Source organism: Scatophagus argus, chromosome 3 (genome assembly GCF_020382885.2).
Source record: "Scatophagus argus isolate fScaArg1 chromosome 3, fScaArg1.pri, whole genome shotgun sequence".
In the NCBI taxonomy this organism is placed as follows: domain Eukaryota; kingdom Metazoa; phylum Chordata; class Actinopteri; family Scatophagidae; genus Scatophagus; species Scatophagus argus.
This window is the reverse complement of record NC_058495.1, coordinates 15,138,330-15,158,121: the sequence shown is the minus strand read 5'-3', so window position 1 is coordinate 15,158,121 and position 19,792 is coordinate 15,138,330. Positions and strand designations below refer to the sequence as shown.

The following is a 19,792-nucleotide window of genomic DNA, read 5'->3' as shown; positions in this document are numbered from 1 at the left end:
ACCTACACTATATAGACAAAATGTCAGAGCAGGGCTGTTTTTCAGGGGTTATGCTTCCATCTTTGTGGCAACAATTTGGGGAAGGCTCATTTCTGTTCCAGCATGAGTGTGCTCCAGTGCACAAAGCAAAGTCCATAAAGACATGGTTGGATGAGTTGGGTGTGGAAGAACTCGACTGGCATCGAACACCTTTGAGATGAGCTGGGAGATGAGATTGTGAGCCAGGTCTTTTCGTCCCACATCAGTACCTGACCTCACAAATGCTATACCGCATGAATGGGCAAAAATTCCCACAGAAACACTCCAAAAATCTTGTGAAAAGCCTTCATAGAAGAGTGGAAACTCTTATAGCAAGGCTGTCTTTGTGTTTATAATGCAATGTCATGAAATGCCCTGTTTGTGTAATGGTCAAATACTTTTGTCTGTATAGTGTATTATCTTCTTAGGGTTATTACGCTTCTGCAACTTTATAACATAGACTAAAGATTTTCTGGGAGTTGGTGTTTTCTGACTAACACAATGACCATCTGAAAGTGCATAACTGAATCTGTTCAGTCTTTCCTGATGCCTTTGTTGAAGACTTGTTGATATCCAACTTTCTAACTGACAGCTCATTAGTTTTTTGTTTTCACGGTCTTTTGACGTTGCACAGTGTTTCTGCTCAGGGCTGTGTGTCCTGATTTGATTGATGTGGGCAAGGATTGAAGACAATGTCATTTCTGAGTCTTATGATGTCTCTGTGCAGCCACACGACCCCCTGGAGGTTGTCACACAGATGAGTTTCAGTGTCGAATGGATGGCCTGTGCATCCCCTTGCGCTGGCGCTGCGACGGGGACACGGACTGCATGGACCTGAGCGATGAGAAGAACTGTGAGGGTGTGACACACATGTGTGACCCAGCTGTCAAGTTTGGCTGCAGGGACTCTGGTGAGGAGACTCCAAATTAAGAAGCATGTCACGTACAAAGAGTCAGTTTAAGGAAGTAGTTAAGCAAAGTTGCCTTCTGTCCACAGCACGCTGTATCAGCAAAGCCTGGGTGTGTGATGGAGACAGTGACTGTGAGGACAACTCCGACGAGGACAACTGTGAGGCGCTGGTGTGTAAGCTCTCTCACCATGTGTGTGCCAACGACTCCACCATCTGCCTGCCTGCAGAGAAACTTTGCGATGGCACTGATGACTGCCCAGATGGCTCTGATGAAAAACTCTGTGGTAAGAGACAACATTACCCAGGCTGTGTTTCAGATAGGGAACACCTAAACAGCAAGCTAAACTCTGCGTCTTAAATCAAGGCTTTGCTGGGTTAATAACAGTTTTGGGCAGATATTCTTTGTGTCAGCCGTCCTCTTATTTTCTGTTTCACAGACCTGTGCTCACTGGACAATGGTGACTGTAGCCATAACTGCACAGTGGCCCCTGGCGAGGGAGTGATCTGTTCCTGCCCACTGGGCATGGAGTTAGGCACTGACAACAAGACCTGTCAAATCCAGAGCTTCTGTGCCAAACACCTTAAGTGCAGTCAACGCTGCGAACAGGACAAGTTCAGTGTGAAATGTTCTTGTTATGAGGGCTGGGAACTGGAGCCTGACATGGAGAACTGCAAGAGCACAGGTAAGGAACTGAAAGGGCACAATGGGGGAAATGGTGGGGCTGAAGGGGGAAAGGGAAGTCAAAAGACATCTGTGAAGAATTTAAGTGTTTTATTGAGGCTATCTGTACAGAAAGGAGGGAAGCTGGAGGAGTGACTGGGTTCTGGGCTTTGCCAGGGTTTATGACAGAAGGATCAAGAAGTGCTATGCAGGTTTGGAATCAAGCAAAGGAGTGGAAAATGTGGAGGAGACGCTTTGTGCCAAAATGTGATACTGTGGGCAATAGGCAGAGCTCTGGAAGGTGGAAGAGCTTAAATTCTGTTCACACAAGTGTATGACGACTGAGAAAGCTTTGCTGTGAAAACATAAAAAGAGCTGGGCATTGGTTTCTAGCTGTCATTATTATTTTATGAAAAGAACAAATCTGAAGTATTAAATATTAAAGTGAGGGAAAGGGCAAGGTGTGAAAAAATGGAAGCTGCTTGGTCACTTTAAATCAGCTTTGAATTTTATTATACACGTAAAGAATATAGTTCTATGCCTACAACAATTAGCCAGTGAGGAAACATGAATTCATGATTGGGGTCTTCACTACCAGGTCTTAGAGACTAGCCACCAGCACCCCAGCATTCATCCTGCTGCCTGTCTGGATGCCTGTTAGGTAAAGATAACTCCTGTCTTATTTACACCGTGTTTTAATTACCCAGGATTAGTACCGCTTTCAACACAGCCAGCCTTTCACTGGATAAATCTCACACTGCAGTGGAACATGGCTGCAGTGTTTTGCACGCTGCTGAGCAGAGCGGTTCTGCAGCATTTTGAGTAACGATCAACAGTGACCAAACAAAGGGTTTTAACTCTTTACCATCTGATTGATTCCTTTTTTTTAAAAAAAAAGAAATATATCATTATTATGATTTTCTCCTTTTCTTGTGCACAGATCCTTTCAAACCGTTTATCATTTTCTCCAACCGCCATGAGATTCGCCGCATTGATCTGAATAAAGGCGAGTTCAGCGTGTTGGTGCCAGGCCTGAGGAACACCATCGCCCTGGACTTTCATCTCAGCCAGAGCGCCCTCTATTGGACCGATGTGGTGGAGGACAAGATTTATCGTGGGAAGCTGTCAGAGAATGGAGGTGAGCATTTAGCACAACCGATATACTTAAAAATCTTTTTTGCACGTTTACTGTGTTTGTCTTATGGAGGATTGAAAACAAAATACATACTGATGATTTACATTTTTGACTTAAAATTAAGGTCCACTTATCGCATTTTAAGCGGGACTTTCAGCCACATCACATGGTCTTCATCAGTACATATGAGGAGATTTTCAGTTAGCTTTACTTTTACAAATGCGGCTGGACAAAGTGTCAGCAGCAAGTTACTGCATTAGGTTTTACTGGGATGGAGAGACTTTTATGAGTCCTAAAATTTTAATGTGTTGAAATATGCTGCAGTTCTGTTGAGGTCTGTTCTGTTTTAATTTTGTTGTCCCTCAAATGTTTGTGAGATTGCCTATCAGGCAAGAATATCCAGTAAAAAACGTGAAATTGCATGCAGATCCACAGTGTTTGTGCTTTTTGTGTGATTTCAGAATATCAGATCTGTTTTCCCTAAGGCCGGACCAGTAAATGTACAAATAAGGCTCTGTCAGCAGTAATAATGAGCACATTATGCATAAATGTGGTGCTGCATTTGTCTATGCATGTGGTTGTTGTGTGCCACGTTTGTGAGGCACAATCAGTAGGTTACATGCAGTAAGTATGTGTTTTCATAGCTCCAGACAGGATAATGACTTATCTCAAACAATTCAACATCAACAGGGACCCACTGGGAAATGAAAGGGAAAGAAAGAGGCTAGAAAATGTGTCTCTTAAGCCCTGAAAGACACCACATATTTGTTTTTTTAAGGCCCTTTCTGTAATTGTAGAATCACAACCCCTGCTGATGTACTATTGTATTTATTTATGTTTTCATTTGGCACACTGTCATGTGTTTTCTCCCAAGCATAGCATCTAACCATTTTATTAAAGGTATTACAGTTTGGGATGCGATGTTAGCTTTGATGCCAAAGAGCTTGGTCGCGTTTACATAATGTGTAAACAATGGAATAAAGCAAATCAGCGCTTTGAGCTGCTGTACAATCTGAAATGTTGCCATCAGCAAATCGCAGCCTTTGTATCCTTTATCTGTACATATTGAAATACTGCGTGTATTCATTAAGTACCCTTAAGCGGCCTGGAGGAATGTTTATTTTATTGAGTAGTTGGTGAGATATGATTAGCCCAGATTTCTCAAGCAGTTTTAAACAAAGATGGATGATACAACAAAATTTTAGTGTCCTGCTTATTCTTCCTTTTTCCCTGTGTTAGATATTTAGCTAGACTTCACAAATTAAAATGTTATTTCCACTGTAGTCCTCATTAGAAAAGGGAAAGGATAAGATGACATATTTTAAAGTCAGGTAAGACAACAAACATTAAGATATTGACCATATTTCCTGTCCTTTTTACATTCATCGTCGCAGCTTTAACCAGCTTCGATGTGGTCATCCAGTATGGCCTGGCTACCCCTGAGGGCTTGGCAGTGGACTGGATAGCAGGAAACATTTACTGGGTGGAAAGCAACTTGGATCAGATAGAGGTGGCCAAGTTGGATGGCACAATGAGGACCACGCTGCTGGCTGGGGAGGTGGAGCATCCTCGAGCTATTGCCCTGGATCCCCGGGATGGGTAACTTCCACACTGCTTACTGCAACTCCCGCTAATATCAAAGAAAACTCATTTACAGCACGAAACAATGGCATTTAAACGGGAAATGTTTTGTTAATTGTGCGGTTGAGACCTTTTTGTTTAAATGTTGTGACATGATGTTGCTCCAGGATCCTCTTCTGGACAGACTGGGATGCCAGTTTGCCCAGGATTGAAGCAGCATCTATGAGTGGAGAAGGCAGAAAGACCATCCACAAGGAAACTGGCAACGGAGGCTGGCCAAACGGACTCACTGTGGATTATCTGGAGCGACGCATCCTCTGGATCGATGCCAGGTCAATAAAAAGGGCACAGACTTGAATACGCTTGCACAAACACTTTTGTTTGATACAGTATCTTTCATTGAAAAAAATGTGCTATATTGCAGGTCTGATGCCATTTATTCAGCCAAGTATGATGGCTCTGGGCTGATCGAGGTTCTGAGGGGACATGAGTATCTGTCACATCCCTTCGCCGTCACCATGTATGGTGGAGAGGTTTACTGGACGGACTGGAGGACCAACACTCTGGCCAAGGCAAACAAGTGGACAGGAAGCAACGTCACTGTGGTCCAGAGAACCAACACCCAGCCTTTTGACCTTCAGGTGTATCATCCATCCAGACAGCCTCAGGGTGAGAAACATACGCATACGGTAGAAATGCAGTTTGAAATTTAAGCTCGAGAAAGCTTGTCAACATACAGTAACTGCAGACGAAACTAATCTCTTCATCTACAGCTAGTATATTAATTCGTGACACCGGGTTCCCTTGTGAATCATGCGAAAACACAGTAATAATACACGTGTTGATTTAAGAGAGTATTTAATCATGCATTCTGGGTTGTTTTTCCATCATCACTTTTCCTTAGCTCCCAACCCATGTGCGACCAAGGATGGTAAGGAGCCCTGCTCTCATCTCTGTCTCATCAACTACAATCAGACGTTCTCATGTGCCTGCCCTCACCTCATGAAGCTGGGCCCTGACAAACGCACTTGCTATGGTAAGCATTGAAACACGTACCAAAATGCATTTACTACAGAAAACACACTCTTTGATCCCCCCCCTCGAGCCTGCAGGCAATTTCCACCTCTGCCTGTCTTCACAACATTCTCGTTGAATGCCACTGTGTAATGCCCGTCCTTGCAGAATCGTTTATTTCCGTTTGTGTGCATGTGTGAGAGTGAGAAAGAGAAAGGGAAAGAGCGAGAGGGAGGATTAAACATTTTAGACTTTTTTTTCTTCGATTTGAGGTGCCATTGCTGTGACAGCTTTAGAGCACACTGAAGTGTCTGTCTGTGAAAAGTGAGAGCGGGCCTTTTTATTCCTTGTGTGAGTTTAGTATTCAGGGAAGCACTTTCTATTATCTTCAGAACTAATGGAATGGAGAGGCCCATTCTGTCTGATACAGGCATCAGCCACAACCCTCCACATCCACCACCTACTCCGGCCTGGCCAATGCAGCCTGACACTGTCATTACTCTCTCCCTTTCCCTTTCCCTCTTTTCCTGTCTATCATTTAAGCTGCACAAAGTCAAATGATGATAGGCCTGTGGAGGCCAATGTAGCTGTAATGCATCTGCACTGATTGAATTCACTCTGGCTGTCACGGCTGTACTATTGAGTTAGGCATCCAGACACAATCATTAGAGTCAAAGATGCAATTGGATTAACTGTTTGTTCAAGTGGCAGGAATAATGTGCAGATGCGCCCAGCCGTGCTGCAACCACCTATCGCCGCGGCTCTGGCATTAGTGTGCACTCATGCATTTGACTTTTGACTTGAAGCTACATTTAACTCCTGATTACTCCCATTGAATGCTGAAACTTTGGGGAATCACTGAAAGATGAATGTCAACATGTTCCCTACGCTGCAGAGTCTCGTCAGTTCCTGCTGTATGCTCGCCAGATTGAGATCAGGGGCGTGGACATCGACAACCCCTACTACAACTACATCATCTCCTTCACTGTGCCTGACATCGACAATGTGACCGTGGTGGACTACGACGCCCTAGAGCATCGTATTTACTGGTCAGACGTCCGCACCCAGACAATCAAGAGAGCTTTCATCAATGGCACCGGAGTTGAGACTGTGGTCTCTGCTGGTACGGAGGAGCCAGAACAATAGAATACACACCATACTTGCAGCTCATTGTTTTCAGTTTGTGCATATTTTTCTGAAGAGGGAACAGATTTTTCCTGCTCCAAGATAACACTGTTCCTTCCAATTTGCAGGAAAACAATGTCCTCTTGTGGTGAGATCCCTGCAGAAAATGCTCCTGATAATAGAAACCAAAGGGAGGAGAAAAAAAAGAAATGCAACTAATTTCGACTGATTATCCCTCACATTTATGTGTAAAAGGGATAAATAGTCATTTGTGTCAAAATTCACAATAGTCATTGTGAATTTTCAGATTTTCAGCCAGGTTTTTAATTTTACTGATTTTTAGAATCAATTTTTCAGTTCAAATGAAATTCAAAAGAAGCCATAATTCTCAGATTAATTTGGGAAAAAAGACCTAAGTATATAGTTATGCGATAATTTTTCTTGCTTTTTTGTGTTCTTGTAGCTGATTTTGCAAGGACTTGTCCACTGTAAATGACTGTTTGCTAAATCATTCCTCCAAACACTAATTATCCAGTCATAGTGGAGTAACTGGAATTAGGCACTAACCAAAGCAGTCTGCATGGAGCCCTGGCATGAGTACATGGTACTGTACACCCAAAGTGTTTGGAGGGCAGAGATGTCTGTCTTTGTCCTCACTGCTGTGTGGAATCAAAAATCCATTTGTTTGAATTTACAACATGACTGACAACCATTTTGTGTGTTTAAATTGAGTAAATGTGAGGCTAGAGCGCCTCCCTTCTCCAGGTTTAGGCGTCTCCTTGGAGTTTTCTTGTGAGTTTAATGGCTCTTTGTGTTTTCCTTTCTTCAGATCTACCCAATGCTCATGGCCTTGCAGTGGACTGGGTATCCAGAAACCTGTTCTGGACCAGTTATGATGCCAACAAGAAACAGATTAATGTTGCCAGACTTGATGGATCCTTCAAAAATGCTGTGATCCAAGGACTGGACAAACCACACTGTCTGGTGCTGCATCCAATAATGGGGTTGGTCATCCACACACACAAATGAAGCTTCCAGAGATTTCTCTCAGAAACCCTCCTAGTTTCACCTTTAACCTGCAAAAAAAACCACACGCACACACTCACACACAGCCACACACTCGGACAGTGTCTGGCTGTCAGGCTCCACTGATTGCAGTCAGTGATGACAGGCAGAATAGTTTGGTATAGGCGGTCGCTGACCTCTGGCTGTTTCTTCACTTGGGAAGTTGTTCCAATTTTTCTCCCCGCATGTCATCGTTCTCGCTCTGTCGCTCTCTTCCTCCCCCTCGCTCCATTTCTGTTTTGAAAGATAGCTTCTGCACTCAGATAGACTATCTATGAATTATTTACAGCCAGTGTCTCTGTCGCTTTCTGTCGCTATTTCTGTTCCAGTGTTTATCTTACATCCCGTCCTCTCTTGCCTTGCTTAGCAAATGTCCATTTTCCCCTCTTGAAACCTCATTCCCCCTGAGCTCCCCCAAACAGAACCTTTCCTCTAACCAGCAGAGCAGAGACAGACCATCTGTATTTATATATTTAGTTTAGTCCTGCAGGAGCATGTGTGCTTTTGAGTATTTGAGGTGGATGAAGAAAGGATATTTTCTTAAAAAGTGCCTCTGCCTCCTTGTGTTTTTTTTTTTTGCGTAATCCTTCGTCTCTTCCAAAGTCTTAGCCTACTTTTTAGTGGAGGAATGTTTCCGATCTGAGCATTGTTGTCATGGGGGAAAATGAGAAGCAGATGCTGGATCCATATGCTGGGGCTGTCTCCTCTCTCTGGCACACAAACACACTGCCCAGAATATGGGGGCAAAGAAAGTCGGGGAGGGACAAAAAATTTGTGCGTGTGTGTGTGTAAAAGTATGAGACTGTGGGCGTATAAATGCACTAGAAACCTTATTTAAAGGCATGTTAACAAACAGATGAAGGGTGTGGTGAATGTGGTAGGTTTTAACAGGAAATGGGTGATGGGGGCAGAAGATAGATACCTTTTAAACATAGACTACAGGCAGTCTAAACACAGTGACACATATTCACATTGTCCTGTTTACTCCACAAGTCTTCACAGAGGACTTTGGCCAGTTTGAGGAGCACTCTCCTGAGAATGAGGGTGTCAGTGATCATGTGCAAGCCAGTCAGACATCGTTTTCAGCATCTGTTGAACTTGATTGGACCTAAATTGAAAACAGCATATTGTTTTCTTTGAAAAAAGAAAAAAACATTCCTATTAAAGTTTGGAATGATTTATGGAGCAGATGCTGTTGTTACTTATTAATGTAACCAGTCTCTGGTAACATGTTACTTGCAACCGCAAAACCAGCATACAAGCCATGGTCACATGTAAACAAAACTGAAGGCAAACGGCCAACAACCATCCAAGAAAATAATTCTGAAAACAATTACTAAGTGTTGTAAAAACATCACATGATAAAGCTTTAAAATCTCCAAGAGCAATGAAAGACTGTGGCTGGAGAGCTGTTTGCAATTCAGTCAAGTTTGTATGGCCTTTAATACCCAAATACATTCCTGCTGAGATTACTGTGTACATGAAATATCAAAGATTACGAAATTACCCACGTCTAGTTTTAAGGTTTATTTGTGGGTGGATTTCGTAAATGTGACAGGACATTTATGATGCCTTTTTGTCAATAAGCCCCCCAACTTTGCCATACACTGAGCAGTGAAGTTTGTGTTGAGAGGCTTGAGTAATATTAGGTGCTCTATTGCCAAAGATTGGTCAGCGTGGCAAAATTATCATGTGCCTGCCTTCTTCAGGAAACTCTACTGGACAGATGGGGACACCATCAACATGGCCAACACAGACGGCAGCAACCGCAGCGTTCTCTTCACCAACCAGAAAGGCCCTGTCGGTGGGTCACGTACTGTACCTCTTTGTGTGGCTGCAAACGCTAGTGGCAGGGCAGGTCATTATACCCTGGTGTCAAAATCTGTGTTTTTCAGGTCTCTCCATTGACTTTGACACCGAGCAGCTGTACTGGATCAGCTCAGGGAACAGCACTATCAGCCGCTGTAAGCTGGACGGCTCTGGACTGGAAGTGCTTGAAGGGGTGAAGGGAAAGCTGACCAAGGCTACAGCTCTGGCCATCATGGGTAGGTTTCCATGAGCGTGTACATCTTTAAATGTTGCTCTTAGTTGCTTCTGAGGGTCCTTCCAGTGTTCTGCTCTGGTTCTACAGGACAGTGTTGAACATCTTGTTGCCTTTGTGTCCTTCAGGAGATAAGTTGTGGTGGGCGGACCAGGGCACCGACCAGATAGGAACCTGTGACAAGAAGGACGGTGGCAGTTGGAAAGTCCTGAGAAACAGCACGTCCCCCATGATGCACATGAAGATCTACAATGAAACTGTGCAGAAAGGTGCAAGGCCAACTGCCAACTTTTTCTTACCCTACGAAATGTTTGTTTTGGTGAAATTGCTTAACAAAAGATTAGAAAAAATAACGAGAGGAAAATATGTCCTTGTCTCATCAAAGTTCTGCTTTGCTTGCTGCGTCTAGCCTGTTTATCCATGCCAGAGCACATCTGTTTGTGTCCCTGTAACTCCTCTTTGATTTGTTTGGTGTATTTGTTTTCATGCTTTCGTGTTCCCAGGCACCAATCTCTGCAGTAATAACAATGGAGACTGTTCCCAGCTGTGTCTCCCCACCTCTCCGACTACCAGAGCCTGCATGTGCACTGCTGGATACAGCCTACGCACAGGACAACAGTCTTGTGAGGGTATGACACATTCATACACAAAATGCGTTCCTGATTTAGCCACATTTGGATTCAAGTAATGATGAAAAGATAAATGCGTGATGCAATGTGTTATGTGTTTTCTGCAGGTGTTGGCTCTTTCCTGCTGTACTCTGTGCATGAAGGCATACGTGGTATTCCTTTGGACCCATCAGACAAGTCTGATGCCTTGGTACCGGTATCAGGCACATCGCTTGCCGTGGGCATAGATTTCCATGCTGGTAAGGCTCTTTACAACATATGTTATTTTGCTGGACAAGGAAGAATTATCCCAGCATGAAGATAGTTTTTTAATTTGGTGTAGTTGTAATGACAACTCACTTTACCTCTGCATTTAGTACACATTAGTGTATAAGTATGTCGGAAACAATCCTAACAGTTTTACTAATTTTCACAGACAACGACACTATCTACTGGGTGGATATGGGCCTGAGCACCATTAGCAGGGCCAAGAGAGACCAGACATGGAGGGAGGATGTGGTCACTAATGGCATTGGCAGGGTGGAGGGCATTGCTGTAGACTGGATAGCAGGTGAGACCTCAGATATGTGAAAAACAAACTTGTGGAATTCAAGCAGTATCAGTCATGCACACTGATAAACCGTGTTTTTCTTTTTCTGTAAGTAAATCTATCATCTTTGTGCTACCACACAGTAGACAGGAAGAATCCCGACAGTAGGGTAGCCTATTGTACTAAGTGAGAAAACAGGAAGGAGATACACCAAGAACAAACACTGAAGAGAAGAATCAAAGAGACATCTGATTTATTTCTTAGGTCAATTAATGTTACTTTAGTTGTCAAAAAAAAAATGAGGCACATGGAGCACATGCTCGGGATCTGCCAGAGCATCATTGTTTCTCATTGGTCCTACACAGGAAACATCTACTGGACCGATCAAGGCTTTGATGTGATTGAGGTGGCCAGACTGAACGGCTCTTTCCGCTACGTGGTGATCTCTCAGGGCCTTGACAAGCCTCGTGCCATCACTGTCCACCCTGAGAAAGGGTGAGAGGACACTGCACTGGTTTTACTGTAGCTGCCTTTAGCTTCTGCTGCTATAATCCCTCTCATTATTGATTGCCTTATCTCTATCCTTTGCTTTATACGTGTGTGTGTGTGTGTGTGCGTGTGTGTTTGCAGCTATCTGTTCTGGACTGAGTGGGGCCAGTACCCACGTATTGAGCGGTCCCGTCTGGATGGCTCTCAGAGGGCCATTCTGGTCAATGTCAGTATCAGCTGGCCCAATGGCATCTCCATTGACTATGAGGTGCAGTATAACAGACCATTCTTACTCTTATATCACCATGTTAAAGTGCAGGCACAACGTGATCTCAACCATTTCTGTCTGTCTGTGCATGTAGGAGAGTCTGCTGTATTGGTGTGATGCCAGGACAGACAAGATTGAGCGTATCAACCTGGAGACTGGAGAGAACAGGGAAGTTGTGCTGGCCAACAATAATATGGACATGTTCTCTGTGTCTGTGTTTGAAAGCTACATCTATTGGAGTGACAGGTTAGATTCCCCCCTTCCCAATCTTAGTTGTCTTCACTTTTATATTATATATTTGTAATGTTTGTCTCATCTGCACGCTCCAGCTTCTGTTTAATTATTTTTTGTCTCTCTGCTTTGAAAAAGGACACATGCTAACGGCTCCATAAAGAGAGGCAGTAAAGACAACGCCACAGACTCTGTGTCCCTGAGGACGGGTATTGGAGTGCAGCTCAAAGACATCAAGGTTTTTAACAGGGCCAGACAACAAGGTAAGGACAGGGGTGTTGAATTAAAAATTGTAAAATGTCTGCTGATGATTGTTTACAGAATTTGTATTTCTAGGAAACCAATAGTTAGCTAAATGTCACTTTACAGTTGTTTTTAATCAGTTCCAGTAAATTTTTGAACAGATTTTTAAATGGATTTCATGTCTGTGCGCAGGAACAAACGTGTGCAAGGACAACAATGGCGGGTGCCAGCAGCTTTGTCTTTACCGTGGCAATGGACAGCGTACGTGCGCCTGTGCCCATGGCATGCTGGCTGAAGACGGCTGCAGCTGCCGTGACTATGACGGCTACCTGCTCTACTCAGAACGCACCATACTGAAGAGTGTCCACCTGTCAGATGAAAACAACCTGAACGCGCCCATTAAACCGTTCGAGGACCCTGAGCACATGAAGAACGTCATTGCGCTCACTTTTGATTACAGAGGAGGTGGTGGAAAGGGAGCTAACCGTATCTTCTTCAGTGACATCCACTTCGGGAACATCCAGCAGATCAGCGATGACGGATCGGACCGCAAGACTGTGGTAGAGAGTGAGTATCCCACATCTAAAGTTTGTCTAAACCTTTATTTAAACCCATATACTTGATATTGAGTCTTTCATTAGTGAAGAGTCATTTTGGGTTACTCCCCCTTTTTAGTGAGTATCAAAGAACTGCAGTTGTAAACATGGCACCCCGCATTAAAAATCAGTCTGGAGAAGAAAACAGCTGGAGTGATCTGAACACAGCCAAGAAGCTTTTATTCTGAAGTTGTATCCAAACTAGAAACAAAAGGAAAAATACCTTTTTTTATCTCTGCTGAGAGTGAACATGAACATAAACAGGCCCACAGGCTTTCATTCACCTTATCTCACACACAAAAACACAGGTACAGTGTTAATGTTTTACCAGACTGTCTTTTACTTTAAACAGTTTTTACAAGGAATGAATGATTCAGGAATGTTTGTCCCACAGTCCCTCTAGAGCAGCACCTCCCAAGTCGGTTTGATCTTCTTGTACAATATCCAGACTACCAGTGAATGTTGTTAAAAAGCAAAGATGTTGAATTTTGCTTTTGCGAGTTCTGTTGTTTTTCATGGTTAAGTAGAATTTCCTTATGAGGGTTATGGTTGTATCATTTTTTTTCAAAGGAGTCAGCAGGAGTCAGCAAAGCAGTTCATCTTGTAATTGTTTTATTGTGGTTCCCGGTAGTCTTGACTCAATGTGTCAGGTGTTCAGTCACATAGAAGTGGGTGTTGCTACTTACACTGTCAGGCAGCAGCCATAGCCACAGTCACGCTGGCTCTCTGGTCTCCTTTCTTGAACAGCATCAACAAGTCTTGCCTGAACTTTTGAGACATAAGTACATAGAGGATAGGGTTCATCACTGTAGAGGATGTCGCCATGAAGCGTGCAATCACACTAAAGGCTCCATAGCGTGGTGAGACACCCGTGGCCCCTGAGCTTTTATCCACCATTAAGGTCAGTGTCAGGCTGTAGGAAGGCAGCCAACACAGGGTAAAGGCCAGCACCAGCATGGCCGAAGTCTGGGTCACTTTGTTCTGGTAGCGCTCTACTTGGGGGGCCCTGCCAGCATGTCGACTCCTCCACAGGAATATGTAAATTCTGCCATATGCCACTGCAATGGTGACCAGTGGAAGCAAAAAGGCCACAAAGAAATGAAACAATCCGTAGATTATCTGGTCTCGATGCGAAAGGAAAGCAAAGCAAGCCAGGCCGTCAGGGGTTCTGTGCGGGGTCCCCACAGAGCGAATGACAAGCTGAGGAGCAGCCAGGCCACACGCCGGGACCCAGAGGAGTGCAGCAACTATAGACACCCGGCGAGGGGAGAGGTGGTTGTAGGCTGTGGTAGGCTGTACCACAGTCAGATATCGAGACACAGCCAGTGTGGCCAGCGTGAACACACTCGCCGAGGAGCATGCTGATCCCAAGAAGCCCACCAGACGACACATGAAGTCCCCAAATGGCCAGTACTCCATAGCTATAGCAGCTGTGTGGAAGGGGAGTATGGACAGCAAAAGCAGGTCTGCAGCACTCAGAGCCAGCAGGAGGATGTCCGTTCCTGTGCCTGTCATTGAGCTATGAGGAGACTGTCCAATGTGTCCCACTCCCCTTCTCCGCCTCCCACACAGGATCACCATCACCATAGTTTGCCCACTAACTCCTAACAGCAGAATCAATGCATCTAATACCGGGACTAAGACCTCCTCCACGGTATCCAGCCTGGTGTCACTGCTGTTCCCCAGCAGATCTTCTGAACTTGTAGAGTTCCACAGTGGCATCCTGTCTTCAGTCATGAAGATGTCTTCCAGTCATGCTGCTGCTGTTAAAACACAGTTGGCTTTTGGTTTAGTCAAGTATGCTCATGTCATAAAACCACTGATAATAAATGTAGGAATGATTACCCACGCTATGGGTCAAAGGCAGTTTTCTCAGAAATAACATCACGCAGATTTCCGGTCATTACTCTAAGGCTAAGGCTAAAGCTTGCCAATAAAACACTAGATGTGAAATACATGAACAAACACATTCCATTTATATTCCCTTCTTCTCCTTAAATTGTCCTTTGAAATACATTCAACCATTGTGCTGCATATGAATCAAGCCATTCCATTCCTCGCAATCAACCCACCTCTGATTGGCTGAACACCAGGTCCCTCCACTGAAGTCAAGACATTCCCGATTTCTTAGCTGCTGGGGTTTTCATGTGCGGCATCTAAGAGAACCCGGCTGTTGAGAGCTAAATGCCGCTGATTGTATGATTTCCTGTCACCTCAGAGCACTACTCCACATGACATCTCAATCATGCCCACGCTCAGCAATCCACAATCAGCCTCACTACAGCCTTTAAGCAACAGATCGCCGGAGAAACACAATTCTTGCACTGGAGGAAAAGGGAGTCAAATCGCTCGTCTGTCAGTGGACGTGAAACCGAGTAAATGGCAGGTGAACTCTGGACTGATTATCATAGAGCAGAGATGGGCTGGCCTGCTATCTGTGGGAGGGCCTAATGAGGCCAAACACAGTTTTTCCCAGGGTCCAGTGTTTATGTTAATTTTCTGAAAGGATCTGTACATCCATACAAGTGTTGTCCCTGCACATACATATATAGAAAATACAGAGAGAGAGACAGAGTGAAATAGTGTTTGCCTTCAGAAAATCAGGGTAATTATTGACTGCCAGTCTGGTAGCAAACGCTTAACTGCTATCACAGCCTCTGCAGATAACTGCAATAAAATCCTATCAGTATCAGTATAACCAGTTGAAGAGAGCTATAAATTCAGTTCATTTGTGTTATTCTTAACAACAAGTGAAAATGTACAGAAACCCAGATAGGCTTAGGCCAGCAACATGAAGATGAACAGAACTGAAAAGCAAGAACTTGAGCAGAAATTGCTGCGGGCTTGAGATTTACAATTCATTAACAGCACTAAAGAAAGAGGAAATAGGCTGGTATGGATTTCATGTCGCTCCTCATTGATTTTAAGGTATTGATTTATGAGTATGAGAAGCAGAGAGGAGTTGTTTTTTGTGTTGCGTACCTCTGCTCAGTTCTCCACTTGCACTCACAGGCGCCTATCATGAGCCAGACAAATGTTGATTCATGTCTGTGGCATTGCACTGGAGATGTTGAGGTGTACTGTTAAGTGTCCCACCTGGTGGTGAACCTCACTGATCCCCTGGCCCGAGCTAATAGATAGACTGAGATCATATGCTGCCCTGGAAAAGGCCGTTGTTTTCATTACATCTGACTGTTCCCTTGCAATGACAATGGCAAGAAGACAACTATTACCAGTTATTTGGTATTTGGAGTGGTCCCGTGCGTGGTTCTTTTCAAATTTGGTCTTCCTGAAGTACACCATATGTGTGTGTGTTGGTGTGCGTTTGAACTGTTTCTCACCAGCAGAGCAGCTGCTCTCTATCTCCCGCTTCTGAACTTTGTGTTCCTCCATTTTGGCTGACTCCTTTCTGTCCTCTGGCTGCTGTGCGAGGAGTGAGGAGCTCACAACCTCTTATTCATTTCAATGCTGCAGAGGAGAAAAAAATTACTTTTTATTTCTCATCTGTTGATGAGGCACTGCAATGGAAAGTAATACGCTTGCCGGCAACAGTTACTATGACCTTTTCAGTGAGCTATTTGTTGGATGAAAGCCTTGAATCACACTGTGTTCTTTGGTCATTAATACCAAACTGTAATGTCCTCAGCCCTGACTCTTTGCTGCCACACAGCAGCCTGCCAGCACGGAGCTGCTGCCATACAGTCCACACTTGGCCTTTTAACAGAGCGCTGGGATTGACGTGTTTCTTTTCAAGCCACTCGTTTTGGTTTAATGTCTCTCTCTTGTTTTAGTTTTCTCTTTTTCACTCTTACTCTCTGTTCCTTCATCCTTTTACAGATGTCGGCTCTGTGGAGGGCTTGGCATACCACAGGGGCTGGGATATGCTGTACTGGACCAGCTACACTACCTCAACCATCACCCGCCACACGGTGGATCAGAGCCGCTGGGGCGCTGTTGACAGGCACACTGTGGTCACCATGTCGGGAGATGACCACCCCAGAGCCTTTGTCCTTGACGAGTGTCAGGGGTTAGAACTCATACATTACATTAATTCAAATCATGCTTCTTTGCATTCAAATTTATTCCTGAAATATGTCACAACATTTCTGAACTGTGTTCTTTCCCCGGCAGCCTCATGTTTTGGACCAACTGGAATGAGCAGTCTCCCAGTATCATGCGAGCCACGCTGGCTGGCGCCAATGTCCTTGTTATCATTGGCAGTGACATCCGAACCCCTAACGGCCTGGCCATAGACCACCGTGCTGAAAAACTTTATTTCTCTGACGCCACACTGGACAAGATAGAGCGCTGCGAGTACGATGGCACTCGGCGCTACGTGAGTGACATATACACAGACATACATCATGCTGCTTAATCAAAATATTTGTACTGCATTTAGTATGATCTTATTAAGGGGTGTCCTAACAACAGGCGTCAGATTGTTGCAAGAACTGACTTTCCTGAATGTTTGAGATTGTTACTGAGGTTGTGCTTCCCCCTGCAGGTGGTGTTGAAGAATGAACCGGTGCATCCATTTGGCCTAGCTGTGTACGGGGACTACATCTTCTGGACAGACTGGGTGAGGAGGGCTGTGCTTCGGGCTGACAAATTCACAGGAGGAGACATGAAGGTGCTGCGCGCTGACATACCTCAGCAGCCTATGGGCATCATCGCTGTGGCCAACGACACCAACAGCTGTGAGTTTTAATGCAGACTGAGGGACCCATCTGTTTGTGTGAGTTGGTGTGTGTACAGAATGTATGGTGATATGCATAAAAACCTGAATCACAGGTCAGTTTCCTATGTGTGTGAATGTATATTGTGATTTAAAAGGTTTTCAGAAAAAAACTGAGAAACCATTCAATGGAGAATAAAATATAAATATACCAAGATGGCGCCTTTGTTTTAGCTTATAGCTTTAGCTACCTATTGCTTCCAGCAATCCAAATAAATACCTGCTACGTCAAATTCATCTCACTGGTTCCAACGAAAGGTCCATAATAGTAACAATTTTATTTTTGATGTGAAAGGTTTAAACTATTTCAAATCTGTAGCAAATTCTCTCACATTTATGATAAGTTGATCAGCCATTTGCGAGGTAATATCTTAAACTTCATTTCATTTCAGATTACTGTTGCTCTGAAAACATTAAGACCCACCTGCCGTTCACACTCTCAACACTGTTCTGTAACACACACGCACACACACACGCACACACACACTGCCTACTGAATTGCTGTTCTTCACTTTTATTCATATTTTTCCACCTCTTTCTCCAACTATTTTTTTTCTCTGCCATATCGTCAGCCATCTTCTCCCTCAAGGCTTCTCGTTCAGTAAACTCTCTCGCGCTCCAGCACCCACGGTGACCATATAAGCCGAGAGAGCCTGTGGTAATAGCTGCAAATCCCATTTAGATTGAGTCACATTGAATTATGCATTCAGCAGAAGCAGAGCCATTGCTGTGTTCATGTAGGCGTTTCTGCTGCAAGGATGTTTGCCTGCTGCTGTGGATGCACGTTTTTGTGTGTAACCTTCCCTAACTTTCCTCCTCTCTGCACAGGTGAGTTCTCCCCGTGTCGGTTTAATAATGGAGGATGTCAGGACCTGTGCTTGCTGACCTCTGAGGGAAGGGTCAACTGCAGTTGCCGTGGTGATAGGAAACTTTTGGAGGACAACACCTGCACAGGTAAAACAAGAAAGAGAACTATCAAAACAAAAATTTGGCTTAGAAAGTTTAGGGTCCGGACAAAGTAAAGATTACAAAAGTTATCTTCTGGGTGCTATATTATTGAGATATTTTCATGAAATATTTTTTAATAAATCTGCAGTTCCTGGTGTGCAGAACATCTTTTGTATGCAGACCATAATGCAATAAAGATACAAGCAAAGACTGAGATAAGGTTTTGGGTGGATTTGAATGAAAATCGATTAAAAATCTTGCACACTGTGTGTGACTGACATGATGTGAACTGCCACTGGACTTGGTGTTCTGACGCATGCAACTGCAAGGCGGTCATTCTGGTTCTTTCTTTGTCTCACAGCCCTCAACACTACTTGCAACAACATTGATGAGTTTGAGTGTGGGAATGGAGACTGTATCAACTACACACTGACTTGTGATGGCACAGCCCACTGCAAGGACAAGTCTGATGAGAAACAGTCCTACTGTGGTGAGTGGAACCTTTGTCTCTGTCAAAACAGTTTCAGCCACATTCTCCTTGTTGACATTTGTAATAGGAGTCCTCATCATTTCCTGTCTGGTTCTCAGCCAACCGTGTGTGTAAGAAGGGCTACAGACGGTGCGTGAATGGCCGCTGTGTGGGGCATAGCTCCTGGTGCAACGGACAGGACGACTGTGGAGACAATTCAGATGAAGTCTTCTGTAACAGTGAGTCGAGTCCTCTGATTAAACAAGCTTTTCCTGCCTGCTGTCGTACGACATTTTCATACTTGTGCTTTTGTGTTTGTCAGCCACACTTTGCTCGGCCGATCAGTTTCAATGCCGAGACGGAGGCTGTATCTCCAACTCCAGCAAGTGTAACCAGAAGGTGGACTGCGAGGATGCCAGTGATGAGATGAACTGCAGTAAGTTAAAATGAGCAGGCTCAGCCAGAATAGCCAAATGTAAATGGAAAGGGTAAGACTTTCTCCCAGGCTGTGGTATAAAATAGTGCCGCTCTCTTTGTTAAGCTGCCACGGACTGTTCCAGTTACTTCCATCTGGGAGTGAAGGGAGTGACATTTCAGAAGTGCGAGTTCACCACACTCTGCTTTGCCCCTTCGTGGCAGTGTGATGGAGCTAATGACTGTGGAGACTTCTCAGATGAAAGAAATTGCCCAGGTATTTTATCATCCTCCAACATGCACATTTTTTTTTCCCACAGCTAAATCTACATGCAGTATTCAAGGAAAAAGTCAAATTGTTCTTTCACAGATGGATAAGAGTCCAATTTAGATTATTCCAAATGGAACAAAAATGAAAACAAGGAGTCTTTTCATCCATTAAATTGTATTTTGGAAGGAAAGTCTCTGCTGCAGTCTAAATTCAATTTTCTATTTCTGTCTTCATGCTGTCTTAACTAACTCCTTAATGGTTCCTTCTTTAACTTTTCTGTTGTTCTGCTAGGGAGTGGGAAAACAAAATGTCCTACGCCCTTCTTTGCCTGTCCTAGTGGACGTTGTATACCCATGAGCTGGACTTGTGATAAGGAGAATGACTGTGAGAATGGTGCAGACGAGGCTCACTGTGGTAAGT

General features: G+C 44.2%; 2 protein-coding genes across 4 annotated transcripts in view; one reads left to right on the top strand and one right to left on the bottom strand.

Annotated features, from left to right (window-relative positions):
- The window catches only part of LOC124056509 (low-density lipoprotein receptor-related protein 1-like), an 81,625-nt gene that overhangs the window by 47,063 nt on the left and 14,770 nt on the right, over positions 1 to 19,792 (top strand). For both annotated transcript variants that reach the window (XM_046384006.1, XM_046384005.1), the window contains exons 21-50: positions 746 to 928; positions 1,015 to 1,212; positions 1,366 to 1,611; positions 2,530 to 2,727; positions 4,119 to 4,323; positions 4,473 to 4,637; positions 4,730 to 4,974; positions 5,210 to 5,341; positions 6,215 to 6,442; positions 7,274 to 7,448; positions 9,219 to 9,313; positions 9,405 to 9,554; positions 9,679 to 9,819; positions 10,054 to 10,179; positions 10,287 to 10,418; positions 10,595 to 10,729; positions 11,074 to 11,203; positions 11,339 to 11,465; positions 11,560 to 11,711; positions 11,835 to 11,959; positions 12,132 to 12,506; positions 16,373 to 16,562; positions 16,667 to 16,871; positions 17,040 to 17,232; positions 18,099 to 18,224; positions 18,580 to 18,708; positions 18,807 to 18,926; positions 19,010 to 19,123; positions 19,229 to 19,378; positions 19,664 to 19,786. In XM_046384006.1, the coding sequence (XP_046239962.1) occupies positions 746 to 928; positions 1,015 to 1,212; positions 1,366 to 1,611; positions 2,530 to 2,727; positions 4,119 to 4,323; positions 4,473 to 4,637; positions 4,730 to 4,974; positions 5,210 to 5,341; positions 6,215 to 6,442; positions 7,274 to 7,448; positions 9,219 to 9,313; positions 9,405 to 9,554; positions 9,679 to 9,819; positions 10,054 to 10,179; positions 10,287 to 10,418; positions 10,595 to 10,729; positions 11,074 to 11,203; positions 11,339 to 11,465; positions 11,560 to 11,711; positions 11,835 to 11,959; positions 12,132 to 12,506; positions 16,373 to 16,562; positions 16,667 to 16,871; positions 17,040 to 17,232; positions 18,099 to 18,224; positions 18,580 to 18,708; positions 18,807 to 18,926; positions 19,010 to 19,123; positions 19,229 to 19,378; positions 19,664 to 19,786 (5,013 nt within the window). The remainder of the gene's footprint in view (positions 1 to 745; positions 929 to 1,014; positions 1,213 to 1,365; positions 1,612 to 2,529; positions 2,728 to 4,118; positions 4,324 to 4,472; positions 4,638 to 4,729; positions 4,975 to 5,209; positions 5,342 to 6,214; positions 6,443 to 7,273; positions 7,449 to 9,218; positions 9,314 to 9,404; positions 9,555 to 9,678; positions 9,820 to 10,053; positions 10,180 to 10,286; positions 10,419 to 10,594; positions 10,730 to 11,073; positions 11,204 to 11,338; positions 11,466 to 11,559; positions 11,712 to 11,834; positions 11,960 to 12,131; positions 12,507 to 16,372; positions 16,563 to 16,666; positions 16,872 to 17,039; positions 17,233 to 18,098; positions 18,225 to 18,579; positions 18,709 to 18,806; positions 18,927 to 19,009; positions 19,124 to 19,228; positions 19,379 to 19,663; positions 19,787 to 19,792) is intronic.
- On the bottom strand, positions 12,600 to 14,903 carry LOC124056512 (delta-type opioid receptor). Of its 2 annotated transcripts, none has more exons than XM_046384010.1 (2): positions 14,608 to 14,903; positions 12,600 to 14,295 (listed from the first exon to the last, which is right to left on the bottom strand). In XM_046384010.1, the coding sequence occupies exon 2, from the start codon at positions 14,270 to 14,272 to the stop codon at positions 13,226 to 13,228; it is 1,047 nt and encodes a 348-aa protein (XP_046239966.1). In that variant the 5' UTR covers positions 14,273 to 14,295; positions 14,608 to 14,903; the 3' UTR covers positions 12,600 to 13,225. The 2 variants fall into 2 exon arrangements, with proteins under 2 accessions (XP_046239966.1, XP_046239965.1); XM_046384009.1 differs by having other exon boundaries at positions 12,602 to 14,298.

Bases quoted from the DNA above. Each gene is read 5' to 3' on its own strand.
- LOC124056512 (XM_046384010.1), bottom strand. From the start codon at position 14,272: ATGACTGAAGACAGGATGCCACTGTGGAACTCTACAAGTTCAGAAGAT.